Here is a 20,389-nt window from a genome sequence, read left to right as displayed (position 1 = left end):
AGAAACGACCATTTGCTTCTTATGATCTCCTGTCAACTTCCTTTCACATACTTTGGTATTTGCAGGGAGATAAACTAGAGATCTACTACCTCAGTCATTTTCAGTTCACCATTGTGATTTACTGTGAAAGAGTCTGCAGTTCAGTGAAGTGAGTGTGGGCAGGAGATGTAGAAATGAAACCTCTAATGCACAGTTAATTGACCCTGCATTTTTAAACTTCCTAGTTCTTTCTATTCCATTATAATGTTCTGAATATAATGGGATTGAAAGTATAATTTTGCTTAAATAAAATGAAAACAAACTAGTGCCAAGACAATAATGAAGAATAGGGTAACAGGTTTTACCTAGGTTGGTAGCTGAACTTCTGCCTACACTTGGACTTGAGGTTACTGAGTAACCACTGTGCGGGAATAGGCTGTTAGCTCCTGTGTGAAACCCCTGCTAGAACTCTTAGGTGTAATTTAGCTATGAGTGTGATAGGTCGTTTGTTATCAGTGTGTGAATGTAGATACAGAGAACTGCTGAGATAATTTCTGGTTTCTCTGGAAGCTGAATTCTCCCAGTACCAACCTCTGTGCCCTGACTTGTCCTGCTTTCCTATCTGATCCTGTCCAACTCTCACCTCATTTGGCTTCTGCCTTGCAGCTTTTGTGCTTGTGTGTCACCTATCTCCTTTGGCAGCGGTAACTTGCCGTTCCCTAACCTGTCTGCCTGAGTGTGTAGCCTGGTGTTACTGTGATCTGTTTCAGTGATCTGATCTTGTGTGAACTATGCTATTCAGGGACATGATCTGAGATTACAGGATGTGTGCTTCAACATGACTTTGGAAGTGGTTGGAGGATTAATGCTATGAGCTAACAAGCTGAATCACACTGTATCTGATCAGGATGAAATCATCCAAGGGTACAGTGGTAGAGATGCTTAGCCACAGCATGTTTTTTGAAACTCTGCAAGTGCAGTATAGACAAGCCTCTTTAAATTGTTGGTAGTTAATTTCCCTCTGCCCCCCTTCCTCCCCGCTGGAATTTGAAGTATTTCATTACTTTCCCCATGGTACTATAAATGCTTTTGTCAGAGGCTGGTCATCTGCACCACTGAGTTTTAGTGCATCTAGTCCAAGCAAATGAAAACTTCTAATCTCTAACCCTTAAATGTATCATGCTAAAAGGGGAGATTTTTCTGAACTGCTGATATGAAGTGTGAGAACTGCCAAGATACTTAAGCTGAATAAAGATTTTTACTCACAGTCCTTGTCTAGTCTTGCTGCTTTTACTTGTGGTGTAACAGCAAATAACCACCATGTTTCATTTTTCATAGATGCTACCAGACCTGAAGGCAGACAACCAGAGGCTAAAAGATGAAAATGGGGCCTTGATCAGAGTTATAAGCAAACTTTCCAAATAAAAGGTTTACTACAGCAGCAAGTAACGGTATTGCACATCACTAGTAACTCCAGTGGACCATGGTATGGCAGTCACTGGAAGTGTGGGAAGATCCTTCGGAGACTGTCATTTTCAGATATCCTGCCAAACACCCTCTTACCTGTGTGTTTTTTTGTATCAAGATCATTGTTTCTGTTAAAATGCAGCTGCTGAGAAGATAAAATGACTGAGAAATCTTGTTTACAGCCACAGCATAATAAGGAAAGTATTCAAGGCCAGATACGCCTCAGATATTTAACCAGTAAGCCTTAGTTGTACATAAACACTTTACATCAACAAAAGCTTTCAGCTCTCACAGACGACAGTTACTCAATAATGTTTTTGTTGTGCCACAATTCCCATTTTTTTCCTATACTCAGTTTTCCTTTAAGATTTAAGTTTGGATTTTTTTTCCCTTCTAATTTTTCGTGTACCAGATTTTCTTGTACAGTGTTTTCACAGCTTTACCATTTGCAGAGACCACACACCCTTTTAAATTACATAATTTGTGTAGCTAACTAGAGTTGTATTGTCCAACCACCTGGAACAGAGATGTTTGGTGGAACATTTGCTTTCACTGTTTGTGCAATATGCATTTACTTCCTATACAAAATGCTTTAAAAGTCAGTTGAAACTAGAAATATTTTAAGAGTCCTGTTTTCTGCCTTTATTGGTCACTTTAAAAAAAAAAAGAAAAAAAAGAAGTTTGTAGTGAAAGATGTTAGATCCTGTAATCGTCACATTCATTTGAGCAGGTACTGAGTGATGCTGTATATATAAATGTGTACTGGTTTGATTTTTCAGACCACCACGTGGCATGCTTGAATATATTTCCCTATTGCAAATGTCTGTTAATGCAAATTAGGCTATCCAGAATAGTGTGTTTAACAAAGTTCGTTAATTTTTATGGTATAAAGAATTTAGACATTGTACATTGTATGGAGCCCTATCTTTGCAAAAGGTCTAAACTATATAAAAACTTTATTATCTTTTTGTCCCAATTTTTTTTTCATTTGATAGTGTTCACCATAATAAAAAAATGCATAAATATAACTGCTTCACTACATTTCACATACCTGTATTTATCTGAGTGCTGTCCAAAACTGTTGTGCTAGCCAAAGTAATGTACTAAATCATTTGAAAAGCATAACCCATTACACTCACAATAATGTTTATATGCACTGTTGTTGCCATGTGAGAAGGCATCCAATTTGATAACACCGTGTCAGACCATTTTATACATTTCAGTGGCCTTTAAAAACAAAAAAGTACTTAAGTGAAGATCGTTTTTGTTAGGAACAGCTTTTATATTTTCACTAAACCATTCAAAATATGACATCCTATTGGCACATAGTTTATTGCCTAAAACCACTGAACAGATCAGCCATTAAAACAAATTGTACATTGTAGTAGCTATTGTATTATTGATTATATTGTATACTATATTAAATGTGAATTTGTACCCCTTCATTTAAAAAGGTTGTGTCCTACTGCCTACTTGGGGGGGAGGGAGGGTTAGCTTTACAGGGGTGGGATATGTTTTGGTAAGGATGACATGATGTCCTCTCTCTGTTGATTGGTTTTTTGAAGATGTAAGGTTATGCTCTTACTACCAAGCTCAGGATTTTTGATTTTAAAGGTACACGGATAGTTTGAGATATCTTATTGTAATTGATCTGGATGAGAGGTGGGTCTGAACCATAGGGACTTCCATTGTCTTATGCTAACATAAAGAATTGAATGGCTGCAACATATTGAGTTCTGTTACAAGACAGTTAGGCATATTCTGGATTATATTTGGTAAAGTTTGGGTGCCTGTGAATGATTAAATACGTGTTTCTAATATTTTAGTGTTTTATATTTAGGTTATTTATTCTTTATATCTAAAAAATGAATGGCTACTGTGCTATATTGATTTTATTGGTAGTACTGAGCAGACCTTGTATCTGCATGAAACTAGTTGCAAAACCCACTATTTTGGAAAAAAAATGTATTTTGACATATACAAATAAAATGAATACAAAATATTTTAAATGTGTGAAAGTTTTACTGATAAGACATTGAAATTTGTTATGAATTTAAACCATGTTATAAGTTTGCTATTTAAATTCTTCAGTGGGCATTTTTCATTCATTGCGTTACTTGGATGCAAGGTTCAAGTACCTTTCAAAGATTGTAATCAGATTGTGATTATTTGCACATCATTGTACATGCACATCTGTAAATGCAACAGTAAAAATGCCATATTTATGCAATCTGTAACAACTTGGACAAATGTTTATATATTTTACATAAACCTGTCTGTGTGCAGAATCTGAGAACCATTTTTTACGTTATATTAACCTAATCTCACAAAGCAATTGCTAAACTTGTGTCATTGTCTTATTGTTCCTGATTGTGTTGAAGATCCGTTACATCCCCAGAAAATCCGGCTACAACAGAGAGAAAAATGAGTCGTGGAAAACTATGTTATTATTTAGATGACTGTTTGCATGTAAGAAGTATATTATTGCTGGCTAGTGACTCTGACAAGCTTCCTTAAATGCTAGTGATTTAAATGGTTATTCAAACCAGCAACTTAGATTTTCAGGGGATTTGTCAGTGTGGAAAGAGATCTCTGTGTCCAGAATTAACATCAAGTACAGAGGCATGGAAGTAGCTGGTGTGGAGAGTGAAGAGGCAAAGGGCCTGCCCAGAACCAGCTCCAGCCGTGGAGGGAGCCATAACCTGGGGAGGAGGAATGAGTGAAGGACACTTGAGTGGGAGGAGAGTGCAGGAAGCTTGGCTGCATAAGGACTGCCTGACCTTTATGGCTCCAAACAATAGCAGCTACCGAGAAGAAAAAACTCATGAGCTGGAATTTCATTTCTTGTCCACCTTGTCTCCCTGATAAACAATTTCCTCTGAGCCTTCTTAATTCCTACTTTGCTTTACTGCTGCTTCCTTGCAGATCCCCAAAAGTGCAGTTACGATTCATAGCGTGCAGGTCAATGCATTTGTTTATTCAGTACCAAGTACAAAATGTGGATCTCGGGATTCACTCATTTAGAAATATTGTCCTAGCTAAACTTGGGTTGTGCTCACATGAACATTAAACTGGTATTAATCTTACCTGTCCAGTATTCCTGGCCACTGTTCATCTGCTGCCATAAGAGCAATTGGGTTGCCATAAAAGGGTCCTCTCATTTCTGTTTTAGGAAGAGTAGTTATTTACATATGTTTTAAAAGGCATGGAAAAAGGCATGCTTTTGGGTTTCTGAAGATACCTGCCTTAGGAGATGTGTGCTGAGGGAGAAATTTTAATTATTTCACCTCTATCAGACACAAATGGACTCCATCTGAAAAGGCTCCTACCCCTGCTAGCTAGCATAACCATGAAGTTTATAGTCAAGAGTGATGGCATAATGCCAAAATATAATGGTAGGCAGGAAATCTACACCAAAAAAAGAGCAAGGGTGAGGAAGAAGTACGCCATGATGTCAGACAGGAAAGGCAAGACCAAGTCAAGAGTTCAAGGCCAGGCCCTGTCTCATCCAAACTCCTCAACAGAGAAATGTCAAGTGCAGCCAACAGTATGAGTTAGGCTCACTGCTGGCTTGTAACACTGTTCAAAGGAGGTATTAATTTAATTATTAATTTTTTTATGAAATCATCATTACATTGACTTGTACTTGGTCTGGTGATCCTGGAAGTGTCCTGACTTCTCACAGCTGGCACTTTACTGTCCTTTTATGACCATCTTGAGGTATTACTCATCTCAGTAGCACATCAGCTCTTCAAGAAAGGAATATGGACCCTTTTGTCTCTGCCCTGTTGCTTGTGGTCTTGTGACAAAAGTATAAATGGAAGCAGCCAAACCTGCCACGCTGAAATGTGGTGCAGCTATGGGTCCTGGGAAGCTCCAGGCTGGGCCTCCCTAGGAAGAAGAGTGGGCAAGTGCTCTTGGCAGCTGAGGCCTCAAGCCTGTGCAGTATGGAAAGTGTAAGCAACCTCATTTTTAGTTACATTTAAAGTCACTCTTCACCTTTTAGTAGTAGCTTCAGTTTCTCCAACTTGACATAGTACAGTGTGGCCAGTAGTTAATGATGGCACTTTAATTGTGTAACTAAGGGATTAATAATGATTTATAGGTGAAATTTAATTGGCAGTTACAATCCAGAGGACTGTTACAGGAAAGCATGACACAAAATTCACTATACAATACACATTTAAAAAACCCAACGAAACAAACTCCACATCCATTACACAGTTTTGGGGGAGGGTACTTTGAAAGAGACGAAAGAAACGGGTCACTGCATTGTAGGACGTTGCTTTCCCACTTGCTTTAAAGGTTCTGTTGAACAGTTCTGTTGCTGCTCTGCTGGTCACCTCTGTGAAATTACAGTTTTTTCCTACATAGGGATAGCCAGTCTGTTTCCTAGGGAACAGAAGAAATGCTCTTAAGTTTTTCAGAAGTTCTTGCTGTTCATGGCTATGTACACACTGTTACATTTAGCTGCGGTGATTCAGCTTCCTCAAGTTCTTAAAGCCACATGAGTGAAAAAATGCTGGCAACTGGAGTTACTTGCTTTACATTTGTTTTGATTGCAGAAGCAGCAGTGGAGCTGGTTAGAGAGTAGTAGCAAATAATATTTTGCTCAGCCTCAATATAGATGTAAAATAAGACTAGAACTTACGTGACAGGTGACTGCAGGTTCCTGCATTGAAGACATAATTAAAAAGCAAAATAACACCTCCCAAACTCACAATTAATTGCTCACTTTAAAGGGAGACCTGCTGCCATACGGATGAGGTAATCGGCTATTCCTGCTTGTGTCAGCACCTCCCCATTTTGTGTCACTGATTAGATACGAAAAGTATGTAGCCTTTAAAGAAAGGAGGAACTGTTCAGTTCTTTCATCTGAAAACATCACCTGTTGGATGTCTAATGTTTCTCATCTGGCCCAGGGACAATTACAGCAGGGACAAAAGCCCCACATTCCAACTCTAATTATTTCACCCTTCTTGCTTGGGTTCTACACGTCTGTTTTGCAAACCTATTCAAGCTTAGCAGGAATAGTTAGCCAAGACAGTGCGATTCATCTTCTGGTGTGGTCTTTTGCCTTTGCATTATTTGTTGGAGAAGAAAGAAAAAAAAATGCAATCAAGTATAGTGGGTGGTGGGAAAGAAGCTATTTATTTATTTGGTACCATCTTCCTATGCTCCCCCCACTGCTCTACAGAGTCCTTGGAGCAGAGACTCACTGGGCTGAATTGCTCTTTGAGCAAACCAGCGCCTGCTGCACTGCCTCGGGTGGGACCCCAGCAGGGCTGGCTGCTGCACCTCCCCCTGCCTTCATCTCTCCCCAGACAGAAAATAGTCCTTGCCCATGTTTTGCCTGCTTATATATGGTTTAATGATGTCTCTAATTCCAGAAAAGACAGACCTGCTCTGAGGGAATTGCTACATTGCAGCTAAAATGAAGCTACTGCTCTCTGTATGCGGTTATTTGGGCCTATACCTCAAGTCTGACAAAGAAAAGAGCATGGGTTTTTACATCAGCTGGTACAAAATACACATCTACACAAAATTACACAATATACACATCTTGCCATACAGTCTAGTCACTGCCCAGGAAGATTTAATGAAAAAAGTTTGTTTAAAAGTAAAAATCCACATTTACATCAACTGCAGATAGTGTGAGTGCGGGCAGGCACCCCCTGCCCTGTGAGCACTCCCGTGCTGGGTGAAGAGACAGACCGGGAACAGACACCGAGCTCACCTCTATTTTCAGCTATATGAAAATCACCAAATTAGACTAAGTTCTTTCCTCCCACTTAACCCATGGCTATCGGCGATGCATTATGTTAAGTAATTGCCCAGAAATGCAACCACAGCCACTCTTTGTGCTTCCTGAAAATAAGAGAGCTTTCACTACAGACTTCTATGATGCTTCTTTAGTCCCGTGCATAATAAAAAAACCCCACAACTCAGAAGTATAAGGGGCAAGGAGCGGAAGCGATACTCCTGAAGCGCTAATATTACTTCACCAGTTTCTGCCTAGAAATAATGGCACCGAGATCAGTTTCCAGCCCGTGGAGGAGCTCCGAGCGCGGCAGGGCCGCTGGCGGGCGGCGTAGCCGGGAGGTGGCACCAGACGGCTTCGCTTCTCCCGGGCTGCTCAGGGCTGCTCCGCGGCTCCCTCGGGGCTCCCCTGGGGCTCCCCCCGGGGCTCCTCCCGGGCTCCCGGGCTTCCCTTTGGAACAGCGGCCGCCGTGCCGGCCAGCTCTGGGCCCGCAGCGAGGCACGGCCGGAGCCGGAGCCCACTCCCCCTTGGCCTGGGAGCGCAGCACGGCTTCTGCACCTGTCCCTCCCGCTTTGCCCTCGACACCCGTGCGTAGGAATGGCTCAAACGACAGTGCCTGGAGGAAACTCTGCCTCTGGTGTAAACTGAGCCAGGTCTAGTATGACTGATGAAGCGTGGCAGAGAACAGCAATCTCAAATTCATCGACACCAGGAGCGCACTAGGTTAGTCTGAAGGCGGCAAGGACTACTTTTAAATATCTTATACTGAAAGCCTGCGAAAGGAGCTTGACACCCTGGGAATGGCATAGTGCGCTTGGCTCGGCTGGTGAGCTGGAATCCATCCCATCAGGAGGCAGAAAGTGTAACCCAAGGGACGGATCCGTGTGAGTGTGGGCAGGCACCCCCTGCCCTGGGAGCACTCCCGTACTGGGTGAAGAGACAGACCGGGAATAGACACCGAGCACCACAGGATGATCTGCTGCAGAGAAGAGGGACAGCAAAAAAAGTAATCCTCTGTATCAAAAGTTGTCAAATCAGCGGTTCATAGCAGCACTGCACTTGGCTGAAATGCCGAAACACTGGTTAACTCCTTCTTGCCCAGCCACCTTTCAGTATCATCTGTGCGTTTCTTGCTGTGTGACCAGAGAGCTCTGAACGCTGTGAGGTCCTTGTAGCTCTCCCTTCAGTCCCTTCTCTGGCGCAGTACACCGCGGGCACTTGTATCTTTCTGACCGCCTCAGCCTTTTCTCCTCAGTTCTGCATGGATGGGGGTCTGCCTTATTTCCAAGCCACCATATAAAATTATTTTCTGTGCAAAAGAGAGCTTTGAAGTCTAATCGCATTCTCTGTTGTCCCTGGAGATAGCCATAAAAGACCCCCAAAGTCGCTTCCCCCGGGACCTTGAGCACTGTCTAAATTTCCCTTTGTATGGGGAGTGGCAGTCAGGATTGCTACATGCAGGCACTGAGTGCAAGAACTCCTTCATATTTTACCAACAAGTCACTACAAGCTTACCGACATGCCACAGCTGCTGGAAAGAGCAGCCTCTCCTCCATCTCCTCACCTGATCTGTCAGTTTTCTCAGTTGCTCCTTTGTGCCACCCCGACCATCGAAACTCCCCTTTGGACATCAGATCCCAGCACTCTCATTCAGTCCTTCTTGTACTTGCTGCCTCTTTGCAGCCCCTCACACCACCTCCCGTCCTGCTTGCTTCTTGTGCTTTCTATTCATCTGCCACTTCTTCTCCTGTTTCACTCCCCTGCAGACCTCATCACTGGTTACAGCTTCCAGAGTTCTTTGCTCCCCAGTTCTGTCTTCAGCTGAATTTTCTGCTGTCCACAATTCCTCACTCCACAAGTGCAGCAGCCCCAACACCGCGTGCTCTCCCTCAGCCTCTGTTCCTCACCTCCCGCTCCCCTTTCCTCACACTGCCTTATCCTGAGCTTCTTGGATCCCTAATGGTTTCAAAGATGCCATTAATCTTTTCCTGACCACTGGAGTTCCCACCTACCCTTTTTTTTTTTTTTTTTTTTTTTTCCCACTGATAATCTAATCTTTGCCCAGCAGGAATGTCTCTACCTAACCAATGAGTTCCACCTACCCTTGGTTACCTGTAGTGCAAGGAGGTGGTTTTACCATAAACTAAGCCCACTCCTAAAAGTCACCTGTTCTCACTCAATCCTCTTATTCCCTCCTCAGGAATCAGCACTATCTTTCATAGGCTCCATACCTCAAAACAGTTTCCAGAGTGAAAGGTCTTACACTTCTTTCTTATTTTCAACCCATCAAGGTGTTTGCAGGCATAATTCACTATTTCCTAGTTTTCTTTCATCTTGTTTTGAGTGTCTTACAATAAAGACACTTACAATAAAGGGGATGCTGATGGATTCTAATGCTAGGCAATAAAAAAATTGAGCATTGGCTGTGGGTTTGCTGAAGTATGCAGCTTGTCTTCTCCAAAGTAACTTTTGAACACAAAACTTCTTTTTAATATGTATTTAAAGCTTGTCATCTTGAAACAGCAAATCCTGTATTATAAGCAAATCACAACATTTGTTTTTAAGCATGTCCACATTTGTTTATATAAAATCATTACAATGGCACATAGATTTTGTTCCAATTTTCACAGACTCAAATTTTTATCCTAAATGTTTATAGCATGGCCATGTATCATTGAAATAAATTTTGTAATATAAAATATCAACAAAATGTTAACAATAGGATGCATATTTTATTTATGTTCTTTAAACTATTTTCTTCCTTTGTAGTCTGTTTGGTTTCATACACAGTCACTCCAAACTCTTTCAAGTGCTTCCCCCTCCTCTGCTTACACTCACTGACACATCACTGCCATTGATTGATTGTTGTTTGTGTTTGCTTTGGATACTTCCAGATGATTGCTACTAATAACTAGTACTAAATTCCTGAAATATCTGCCTGATTCCTTTTCCAAGGCAACTTCATTATGGTGTCATATGAAGCACAGTAGGCCCTAGAAATATTGTGCTGCAGGAGAAAAATAATCTCCAAATGAAGGGATAGCTCAAACAAAGCATTGTAAAAAGCCATCACACTAAATTCTGCATGCATCATCTACTGCATTTCAGTAAAGGCCAAGCTTCTTAGTCAGCTCTCTGAGGAGATCCCTCAGCCTTAACTATGATTCTTTTGGGACATAGTTTTGTGCTCACTGCACTTTGCTACTGCACACAACTCATCACCTGAACAATGTTAGCTCAAAAGGATGAGGTATAATCAAGTTTAATCAAGAAGTAGACAGTGAAAATCAAGAGGCCTAATTAATTTTTACTGAATTTGTATTGGTTTGTCAAAAAATCAAAATAGTTCTTATGAGTTAGAGTGCTGTTAATTAAAAAACAAAAAACCCCAAAACCGCAATACAACAGCCCTGAAGGATTATGAATTGTAACCAGTACCAACAAGACACAGACTGACAGTGAGCCAGGAACCACTGGATTTGGTTTCTAATTATTCATTTGACTGCTTACATTTGGAGATACAGAAAGACAGGAACAGAATTGTCTTTGGTACGGACCAAAAATCTGTTCAACAATGTTTTAAACTTGTGAGCTAGCTGCATTGAGGTCACAGAAGTGTCTTGAGTTGGAAGGGACCCATAGGATCATTGCATCCAACTCCCTGTTTCTGCAGAACTACCTAAAACTAAAGCAGGCATATGGTCAGAGCGTGCCATCTTTAAAAAGAATGTGTAGGCTCCACAGGTGCTAGAAACATCATAAAAGGGAACAAAGGTGGTGTTACTCAGATAAGGTTATCTTATAAGGTAGTTTACACCTACGACATTATTTCTGTCACAGGGAGAGGTACAGTCAGCTCTTTATCACCAAGGTGACAGACAATATCTTAGATGGCACAGCAGTGGGGTAACCTGGCAGCCTCTCCATTAATGAAGATGGTGGCAGGCCAGCTCCCCATTTAGGGTATTCCTAAGAACTCAGGACTCTAGAGGACAACATGGCACAAAGTCAGGTGCTTGAAAGCACCCAAGGCTGGCTTACATCCTTTAAGACTAAGAGAACTCACTCTTGTGAAGGAATACAAAGAGAGCAAAGCATCTCTATTTGTTCCCAAAAGGACAAGTCTGGAGCTGGACTAATAAACAAGCAAAAGGCTAAATCCAATGCCTCTGTGTTATGCTCCCTGGTATTCTTATGGCAAGGAAGCACAGGCATTCTGAAAGAGCATTTTAGTTCAACAGACTCTGTGCTGCTCAATTATCTCCAGGTGGTATTGTGTGTTAGAAAATTTGTCCCAACACAAGTCACTTTATGTCTATCTACACTGAATTCCATCTGCTACTTTATCACTGCCACTCACTTTGTCAATTTCTTTTTTTCACTTTCTCAATTTGTTGTTTCTTTCCAATTCTTTAATTTTGATGGATCTGTCATAGTGAAGAGCTCTGCTGCAAGATGCTCCCTAGGCTCCTTCACAGTAGGAAAAAGTTTTTTTTAAAAGTGCTCCTTTTGTAGGGTGATTGTATTCTGGCCCTACTGATCTGCCATCAGGGGAATTGCTTCTATCCCTTTTGCAAACTGGTCCCCAGACATGCTTACAGGCTGCCTAACAGCATCCATGTTTTCCCCCCTTCTTTCCCAAGCACTGTGAGGCTCATCAGCATCAGCTTTTTCTCTACCTCCTCATACCTCACTGTTTAACATTTTGACTCTGTCTGTTTTTCCCTATTCCTCAACAAGTTGCTCTAGGGCATACTCACCTGGTTCACTGTTCAAATCTGGCCCTCCAAGTACCTGTTTGGATGGGAAAAAGAGGTACCACAGTTGCTCAATAAACTCTGTCAAAACTATGCTCGCTGAACCTCACCACAAATAGCAAGAAGGTAAGACAAGCCAAGTCATTGCTCTATACCCTCCTGGTGCAGGACATGAGCAGCAGCCACAGATCTTCTGACAGAGTCAGACTGGGAACTGTGGCAGAAAACATTCTCATCACACTTTTGAAGTCATCTGCACAGATACTAAATCCATTCCCATCCCCACTGTCATTCTTATCCAACAACTGCCAGCTGGAGACCAATGGCAATCTCTGCATTAATTTTTCATACTGTAAGATGAAATACTTAAAAAAAAAAAATCAAGCAAACTTCTGTCAGTTTGTTTTTTGCCTTTTGACACTGCATCCTTCCATCAGACAGATGAATAAACTTTGCTGCAAGAAACAATACTAGTTTGTCTGTCAAACCAAACTAGTTCAAAGAAACTACATAGCTTTTTTGGTCAAATGATGGCAGAGTTCAAGATTGGCAAAACACATATAGAAACAAGACTAAAGGATGCACTCTAGAACTGATCTTGAATGCTAATGACTCCTGATAAATGCACCTATTTCACAAAGCTGTTTTATTTACACACAAGATTTCAAATCGTACCCTAGCACTTAAAAAAAGGGTTTAAGCATCCAACTCAGTAGCACAGCAAATAGGATAAAACTGGCATTTCATTAAAAACAGGACTGTCAGATTTGTACAAGTTTGCAGACACAAACCGTAAGAAAGCAATCCAATTAAACCACTAACTACAGCAACTAGAACACAATGAGTTGTTAGAGCCTTAGAGAGGAAAACCTAGCTAGCAGGTTAGCACTATGGCCCCAATCTGTAGTGAGGGGGAAAAAAAGAATGATTTAATCAATTTCTGCAAGAAATGTTGAGGAAATGGAAAATCTCTGATGATAGGCTAAGCCTCTCAGGACAGTGTGCATAGCTCAGAAGTAGCAGAAAGTGGTATATTAAATTGAAAGGGATAGCAGCTCACCTGCCTTTAGACAAAAACTACCAAGACCATTAGCAATAAAAGGTTGAAAAAGAGGAGTATATGCTTGAGGACTATTTTACTTTCTGGTGGGATTTGACATTACAAATGTCATGGAACGTAGGCAGGGAATTTACAGGAAGATTAGACAGAAGTTGCAGCCAGAAATTTAATATGAAAGGTTTAAGGAGAGGTTTTTGAAATTTTATGGATAAAAAGAACAGATCCTTCAAAAAGATGGCCGTAAGATTTCACTGAGTCACAGCAATTTTAAGCAATGGCATTTCTGGACTGATGGTGCAGAAATAAGTAGGTAGATGGATTAGCTAGCGTACAGTGATGTGGGTGAGGGCTATCCAGCAGGTGAAGTTTAAAGCAACAGAGATGGAAAGTTTAGTGGAACAGCATCAGAGCAAGCTAAATAAACCTAGCTTAATAAAGTGTGAGCGATAAAGCAGGTAGAGCAACTATGTGGCTGTAAAAGTTTGGACTGGGAGAAGAAAGATGAAGAATGCTGAGTGAATGAACTTCAAAGGGGATCCAATATGGGAAGCAGTAGGTAGGTGCACTAAGTGGAAGAGTTTCATGGAAATTCAGGTAATAGGAGAGGCAAGTAAAGTCTGGAGCACAAGGAAGAGCATGTGTGTTTGAGAATCAGGCAGGTGAACACAGTAAACTCAACAGAGACTTTGGGGAGAGATGCTGAAGAGGGTGAGATGGAGGGGATGTTTCACTGCAGAACAGGAGTGTATATAAGAAATGTTTGCCAAGCTCAGAGCACGATGGTAACAAGTAAACAGACATTGGGCAGGAATTTGGATGTTGTCCTTAATTTCCTCAGCCATTAATATGTTATTATGTGCTCTATTTTATTTTCCAGCCCTTGAAAATTGCCACTTCAGAAAAGATTATGGCTCAGATAAACTTGAATTCAGAATGTTAATAAGGTTGGATAATTTGTTTAATCTCTAGAAGAAATTATGAAAATCTCAAGCAGTTTGCAACCCTTTACAAAGGAGGCAGCTTTGAAGTGCCCAACCCCAAAAGGCACTTCATTTCCTTGTGATTTGAAGAATGAATCATGGGTTTTACTCTAAATTAAAAAATGAAGTATTTTTTTCCATGGAAAAGGAGACCAAGATCATCGTACCCAATCCTGGTGGTAATTTTACCTCTAGGGAAGAATCTCATTCCAGAATATATAAAAAACAATATCTTAAGGCTTAAGGACCCTTATCATTACGCCAGTTTAAAACATAGCTAATAAAATGAACTGTATTTCTAGGACTTAAGAATATCCTGAAGATGTTTTTTTCCTTTGTAAGAAAAGAGAAAAGTGTTGTTCTAAAAATGTTTGCAAGCTATTGAGCTGTTCTCCCTTGTGGCAGAGGAAAACATGCAGCGTGATACTTAAACTATTCGGGACTTTATCCCTGAAAGCTCTCCAGCACAGACAACCTTATTGAGATGCAAACATCTGACAGTCAGCATTTTTGTATTGGGCACTTAAGCCCAACCTCACTCACCACAACATAACTTCTGTTAATTTATAACAGACTATAAAGCAAACAAAGCCTTTTTGGCACAAAAAAACCAAAGGGGGAAAAAAAAATCAAACCAAAAACCAACAAAAGAAACCAAACAAACCCCACCCCCCCCAAACCTCGCAATGTTTTTACAGTAGAGAGTGAAAAAAACAAATCCAACAGCAGTGGTAGATGCAGCTAAAGCCTGGACATATCAGCTCCTACACATAAGAAAGGTGGGCACAGAGACATGAAGCAGGGCAGGCACATCTAAGTCTCACTAGCTGCTACAGACTGCCACAGAGAGAGGAGCTCAAGGGGCAGCTGGCATCATCTGGGTAACAGAGAACCGAGGGTGTCCTAAGAACTAAAATACATTGTTATATTTCTCAATATACACCACATGCTGTAAGTAACAACTTTCTAATATGACTTTTTTGCTAGTATTTGGCCAGCTGCGCTGCTCATGGTATGTAATAATGAGGGTGAAATACTGTTATTGTCACAGTTACATGATTCCCTCAAGAAAAGCTCTTCATTGTAAACATGGAAAAAGATTACATGATAGGAGAGACAAGAACTCATATCAGAAATCCTTTTTCTAGATTATATTTTCTAGAAATACAACTGAGTACTCATCTAATTTAAAAACTGTACAGATAAGAGTGCAGGTAAGAATTTTTTCTGCGGGAGAGTGCTTAGTCAAAACTTCTGTTAGGACCAACTTTGCTTATTTCATACTACCGAGTAGTAAAGAGTAGCACTAGTGCAGAACTATGTTTTTACCATCTATTTTTCTGCCTATTTACAGCTTTCCAACCCAACACTCAACAACTAGCTGGATTTGTTTGGGGATTTTCCCTTGGCCTGAAAGACAAGAGGTTTCGTCTGCAGTAATGAAACTGCACCTTAATTCCACATATATGAACATTTAAATGCCCCTTCAAAACCAACCACCCCACCAGAAACACCCCTAAATCCAAACCAGAGCAGAAATCAGATATGAGTTCAGTGAAAAGTCGAAGTAAATGAATGATCACCAGAAGGGCAGAGAAGGTTGGCAGGGTGAGACTGTGCCCACTGCTGTGAAAGAGAACGAGGGAGAGGCTTATTTAAGGCACAAGTGGCTACATGGACTAATCCTGCTATTTATGTTGTGCAGACAGCCTAGCAGCAGATATTTGGAGCTCCATTTTGCTAGATATTTTTTATCCCTAACACCTATATATATATATATATATGTATTTCTGTAAAAAAGAAACCAAAAATCCTTGTAAAGTTTATATTCTGAAGTACTACTGAATTTTATTAACCAGGTGGACAAATTCAGAACTGAATCTGAAAAGAGGAGAAAAGGTGATCATGTGCTCTCAGCTAGGTAAACCCAGGCTATATGGATGTCCTCTGACTGATACAAGCTTTTATCTTGTCCTGAGCCAGCTGGAAAGGTGGCACTGATAGCACGGATAAGCAAGCCACAAGTCTGTTGAAAGCTGTGATTTTCAAAAGTACCACGATCAATTTCCAAGGCGCTACTAAGACATAGTGAGTTTGGGCAAACAAAAAACCCCGAGTTTTCCGTGCAGGTTTACCCATCTTATCACCTCCACAAGCTGTTCAACAGATAGCACATGCTCCCACCACGGTCCCTGCACGTTCGTTTTTCCTAACATTTAACCCAGTCGGGTTTCCCCACTGAGGGCTGTTATTATTTATAAAACGAGACATCTGTCAAGTCTTTGCAGCATGACTGGCGGAAACCCCTTGGATCCTGGCTTCTTGTAACGTCAGGAAAACACAGGATCTTTCCCAACCTTCCGCCCGCGGGAGTGAACTTCCACCAGGCTAGCAGCAGCCTGCCCAGCACCGGGCGGCCCAGAGGAAGTCATTCTGCCGCGGGAGCCGCTGACCTCGGGCTCTTTCCCACCGTGCCCGACCCCGCCGCCCGGCGCAGCGGCGGCGCGGCGCTTTGAGGCCAAGCCGGCGCTGCCGTCCCCGCTGACGGCGAAGCCGCGGGCTGGCCGCGCCGGGCTCCGCACGCGGCTCTCGGCCCGCCGGCGGGGACAGCGAACGGCGGTGCCGGGGAGCCGCCCCGCCCCAGGGCCGAGCCCGGCACCTGCCCCGCGGGAGGCGGCCGCACGTCGGGGCCCTTGGGCCGAGGCTTTGCGGCAGGTGCGGGGCGGGTTTGGCGAAGCCCCCGCGGAGGGTGTGACACCAGACCGCCTTCTCCGGCCCCTCCTGGCGGGGCTCCGGCAGCCCCCGCCCGCCGTCCGTTAAAGCCGCCGGGGAAGCGGAGTTTGGCCGAGGCCGGCGTCGTCCCGGCCCGGGCATCCCCTCTTCGTTCCTGCCGCTCGTCGGGAGCGCCGAGGTCCGTGCTCGCTCCCGCGCCGACGCTGCCCGGGGCAGGTGCCAGGGCACCGCTGCGGGCCGGCAGCCGAGGCGCTCGGGTCGCGGTGCGCACCGGGCCGGGCGGGGCCTCCCCGCCCTCACCCCATTGTCGGGGCCATCTCGGCAGTTTCCGCCCTGGCTTCGGCTGTGTCCGCGCCGGGATGGGGAAAGGGGAGGGAGCTTGGGAAGGCTCGGGGCCGCGCCGCTCCTTCCGGGACGGCGGGAGGCGGTGCCGCTCACCTGGTGCCGCCGGCGCTGTGCAGCGCCCGAGCTGCGGCCCCGCCGGGCGGGAGGTGAGCGCCGGCCGCGCTCGCCCCGCCCTGCTGCGCGCGGGAACGCGGCTCCCCGGGCAGGCAAGCGGGCGGCGGGGGGATGGCACCGGCTCCGGGGGATGGTACCCGATGGCCCGGGGCGAGGGACGGCGCTGCGCGGCCGTCGTGGCCGCAGCGGGCGGGCGGAGGAGGCGGGTACTGCCGGGCGGCCCCGCGCCGAGGGGTGAGGGGAGCCCCGGGGAGCCAGGGGCGTCGCGGTCCGAGCCGTGGGAGCCGAGCGTGCGAGGGCGGAAGGTGATGGAGACCCGTCCCCTGGGGCCGGGGGCTTCCCGGGGAGTTCGCGAGGCGGCGGGACGGGGATGGGCAGTGCGGCGGGACGGCTCACGTCCCCCCTTTGTTTCTCTCCAGGGTGTTTGTGCTTCTCCGAGCCTCTGTCCCCGCCCCCGGCTCTCCCGCCCCCGGCTCTCCCGCCCGACCCGCCGGGACCTCTCCTCTCCGGGCGGCAGCAGAGCCGCCTCGGGGCGGGAGGCGGCAGCGGTGCTGGTAGGGCGCTCTCGCCGTCCAGCCCGCCGGGAACATGGCGACTGGCGGCTACCGCAGCGCCGGGGGTAGCACCACGGACTTTCTGGAGGAATGGAAAGCGAAGCGGGAGAAGATGCGGGCGAAGCAAGCACCGCCGGCCCCGGGCGCACCGGGCGGGGGGGAGCCCCGTCCTGCGGGGGGCGGCCCCTCCGCCGAGCTGAACAACAACAACAACCTGCCCCCCGACCGCGCGGCGCCCCCCGCCGGCGGGGCGCTGAACTGCGTCAGCCTCGCCAGCACCGCCCTGGGCCGCGGAGCCCCCGCCAAGGAGCCGCCGCCGCCTCTCGCCGGGAGCCGCGCGGCCGAGCTCGCCGCCGCACCGGGCTCCCCCGAGGGCGAGGAGAAGCTGGCCGCCAAGGGAAAGAGCTCGGGCCCCAGCGCCAGGAAGGGGAAGGGGCAGATCGAGAAGAGGAAGCTGAGGGAGAAGAGGAGGTCGACAGGTGTGGTGAACATCCCGGCCGCCGAGGTGAGCGGGGACGGGGGGCGCGGCCGCAGCGGAGCCGCCGCTGGGGGCGCCGGGCGCAGCCCCGGTGCTGCCGGCGGGCGCTCTCCGTCGTGCCCGGGCTCCCCGCGCGGGCCGGGGGCGAGGCGCGCTCCCTCCGCTGCGGGCAGCAGCGCCGGACGGACCGCGCGGGGGTCGGGGCAGGGCGGCATCCCAAGCGACCGACAGATGAGGTGTCTTTTAGCCTGTATAAATTAGACCTGTCGTAACTTGCGGCTTTTGTTTTTTTTCCTGCCTTTTGTTTTTAGTAGGTTCTTGTCGACAGTGAGTAAGTTCAAACCTTTGGAGGATCAAACTGAGACACTGCCTGTTAAAGTATGGTCGAAACAATAGTAATGAGAGAAAATTGATTTATCAGGTTGGAATAGATGTTCAGGTGTAAATATTATTCAGTTTGGAACCCAGAAGAATTCTGTAGTGGTTTGAGGAGCATTTTTTTGAGGCAAAGGAAGATATTTTTATCAGCCAACACCACTGTCCTCTGCGGTTTGCTACTAGTATAACAATCTGGCATTGATTTGTAATACTCCTAGAGGAATTCAGAAGAATGATAACTAAGCTTTTAGCTTGTTTTGCAGTTAATAAGAAAGGCCACAGGAAACTTTGAACAGAGTTAGATTTCTGTCTACAGTTTTGAACTAGTAATCACAAGATTTTTGTAGGAAAAGAATTGTAGTTCTTCTGGTTATCATTATGGATTATTAGAGTAGGTCTAGAATATTAAAGGTCTTTGTTTCTGAAGCAGCAGGAGAAGATGAAATTGTGTTCTTTACACCTGAAGTTACTAACCCTTGCTTGTGACATCCTAGGCACTTTCGCAGCACACCCTTTCATGTGAGGTGGTCTTGGAAGGTTGAGAACTGAGTTTCAGGAACAGCAGAAATCTTTATAGCTGTGGTTTTTGAGAACAATCACTTGCATACTCTTTAGTTTGAGGTAAAGACTTTTGGCATAGGTCTTCATTATCATTGTTTTGTAAAGTGGTGAATACAAGTGAGTTATTTTAGTTTTCCTTTTCAGGGTGTGCAAGCCTCATAGACTGTACCTTGTTTGTTTTATATGGACTCCCCCTTAAATACCTGCCCCTTGTGTCTTTTATAGGAACCTTAAAAGGCTGCATCTTTACTTCTCTAAGTGAACTAGTCCTAGCCCAGTCAGTAATGGTTTTGCACATTGCAGCAGGTGTTGTATGACGTGGTGTTTTAGGGTCTCTGTTGTGTATCCTGTCCCTAGCTGTACTCTCTTTGGTTGGTTGGTTTTGAGCAGTGGATTTCTTTTTGCTGTTTGAGACTAATGTCCTAGTTGTTTGAACTAGTTTTTTGAACTGCTGTTCCTTTGGTAGTTTTCGGATGGTGTGGTTTGGTGAGTTTGGTTGTGGCTGGGGTTTCTGTTTGTTTGTTTTGTTATAGTGTTACTCAAAGTGTCACTTGCTTTCCAGGAAAGCACATTCCTTGCTTAGCAGCTATTAGAATCCTGTGTTTGAATTAGCTGCATTTTAAGGGTATCTTTATTTATTAAGGGTAACATATTTAGACCTTGAGAAACGAGTTCTCACCTGCTCCCTGAACTTTGCTGGGTGTCACCACATGTTGGTGCTTCTTGGAAACTTCTTGTACCTTTGTACTAATTGCTTCTATAAGTAGCAATTAAGCATTTAATCACATTTTTGGGGTCAAATTTTAGTAACTGTAGGTAACTGTTGTACAAGATGTTATTGGGGAAGCTTGCTACTAATAAGTGTTGCATTTTTTACCAGTATATACTTAAGCAGAGCTATCGCTTTTCAGTATTTCGCCTTTCTTCAATGTTTTTATTCATTGCCACATGCATTCCTAAGAATTGTTTAGCTAGTGAGCACTAGATCATTCCTGGTAGTGAACAGCTTCAAAATCAGTCTCCAGTGTCAAATGTGAGTACCTACTTACCGGTTAATGCTTTGCAGACTATTTACTTGTCTTTCATACAGCTCTGTAGTCATGAGAAAATGTTTTAAAGTATTGATTCAAGCCGGTCACCTGAAGTTCTCAGACAAAAGAAGGCTGTGATGTAGATGATGGCTTATTGGAGTAATCTGCAACACTCCAGTTTCTTGCTGTCT

At 44.5% G+C, this 20,389-nt stretch overlaps 2 protein-coding genes across 11 annotated transcripts in view; both read left to right on the top strand.

The window, feature by feature from the left end:
* Positions 1 to 3,448, top strand: part of PPP1R12A (protein phosphatase 1 regulatory subunit 12A) — a 110,431-nt gene extending 106,983 nt beyond the window's left edge. For 6 of the 9 annotated variants that reach the window (XM_041409713.1, XM_041409707.1, XM_041409706.1 and 3 more), the window contains one exon: positions 1,318 to 3,448. Coding sequence is in view for 2 of the 9 variants with exons in the window: in XM_041409707.1 (XP_041265641.1) it covers positions 1,318 to 1,404 (87 nt within the window). In the remaining 7 variants the exon portion in view is untranslated. The remainder of the gene's footprint in view (positions 1 to 1,317) is intronic. The other 3 variants (XM_041409711.1, XM_041409709.1, XM_041409714.1) reach the window with 1 other exon arrangement.
* A 13,713-nt stretch (positions 3,449 to 17,161) lies between these two features.
* Positions 17,162 to 20,389, top strand: part of PAWR (pro-apoptotic WT1 regulator) — a 72,253-nt gene continuing 69,025 nt past the window's right edge. Inside the window, exons 1-2 of one of the 2 annotated variants that reach the window (XM_041409816.1) lie at positions 17,162 to 17,228; positions 17,616 to 18,255. In XM_041409816.1, the coding sequence (XP_041265750.1) occupies positions 17,785 to 18,255 (471 nt within the window). In that variant the 5' untranslated portion in view covers positions 17,162 to 17,228; positions 17,616 to 17,784. Of the gene's footprint in view, positions 17,229 to 17,313; positions 17,330 to 17,615; positions 18,256 to 20,389 lie in introns of those variants that run through there. The other variant, XM_041409815.1, reaches the window with a different exon arrangement.

The sequence above is a fragment of the Onychostruthus taczanowskii genome, unplaced genomic scaffold (assembly GCF_017590055.1).
Source record: "Onychostruthus taczanowskii isolate IOZ18803 unplaced genomic scaffold, ASM1759005v1 scaffold31, whole genome shotgun sequence".
Lineage (NCBI taxonomy): Eukaryota > Metazoa > Chordata > Aves > Passeriformes > Passeridae > Onychostruthus > Onychostruthus taczanowskii.
This window is presented reverse-complemented; position numbering and strand designations above follow the sequence as displayed.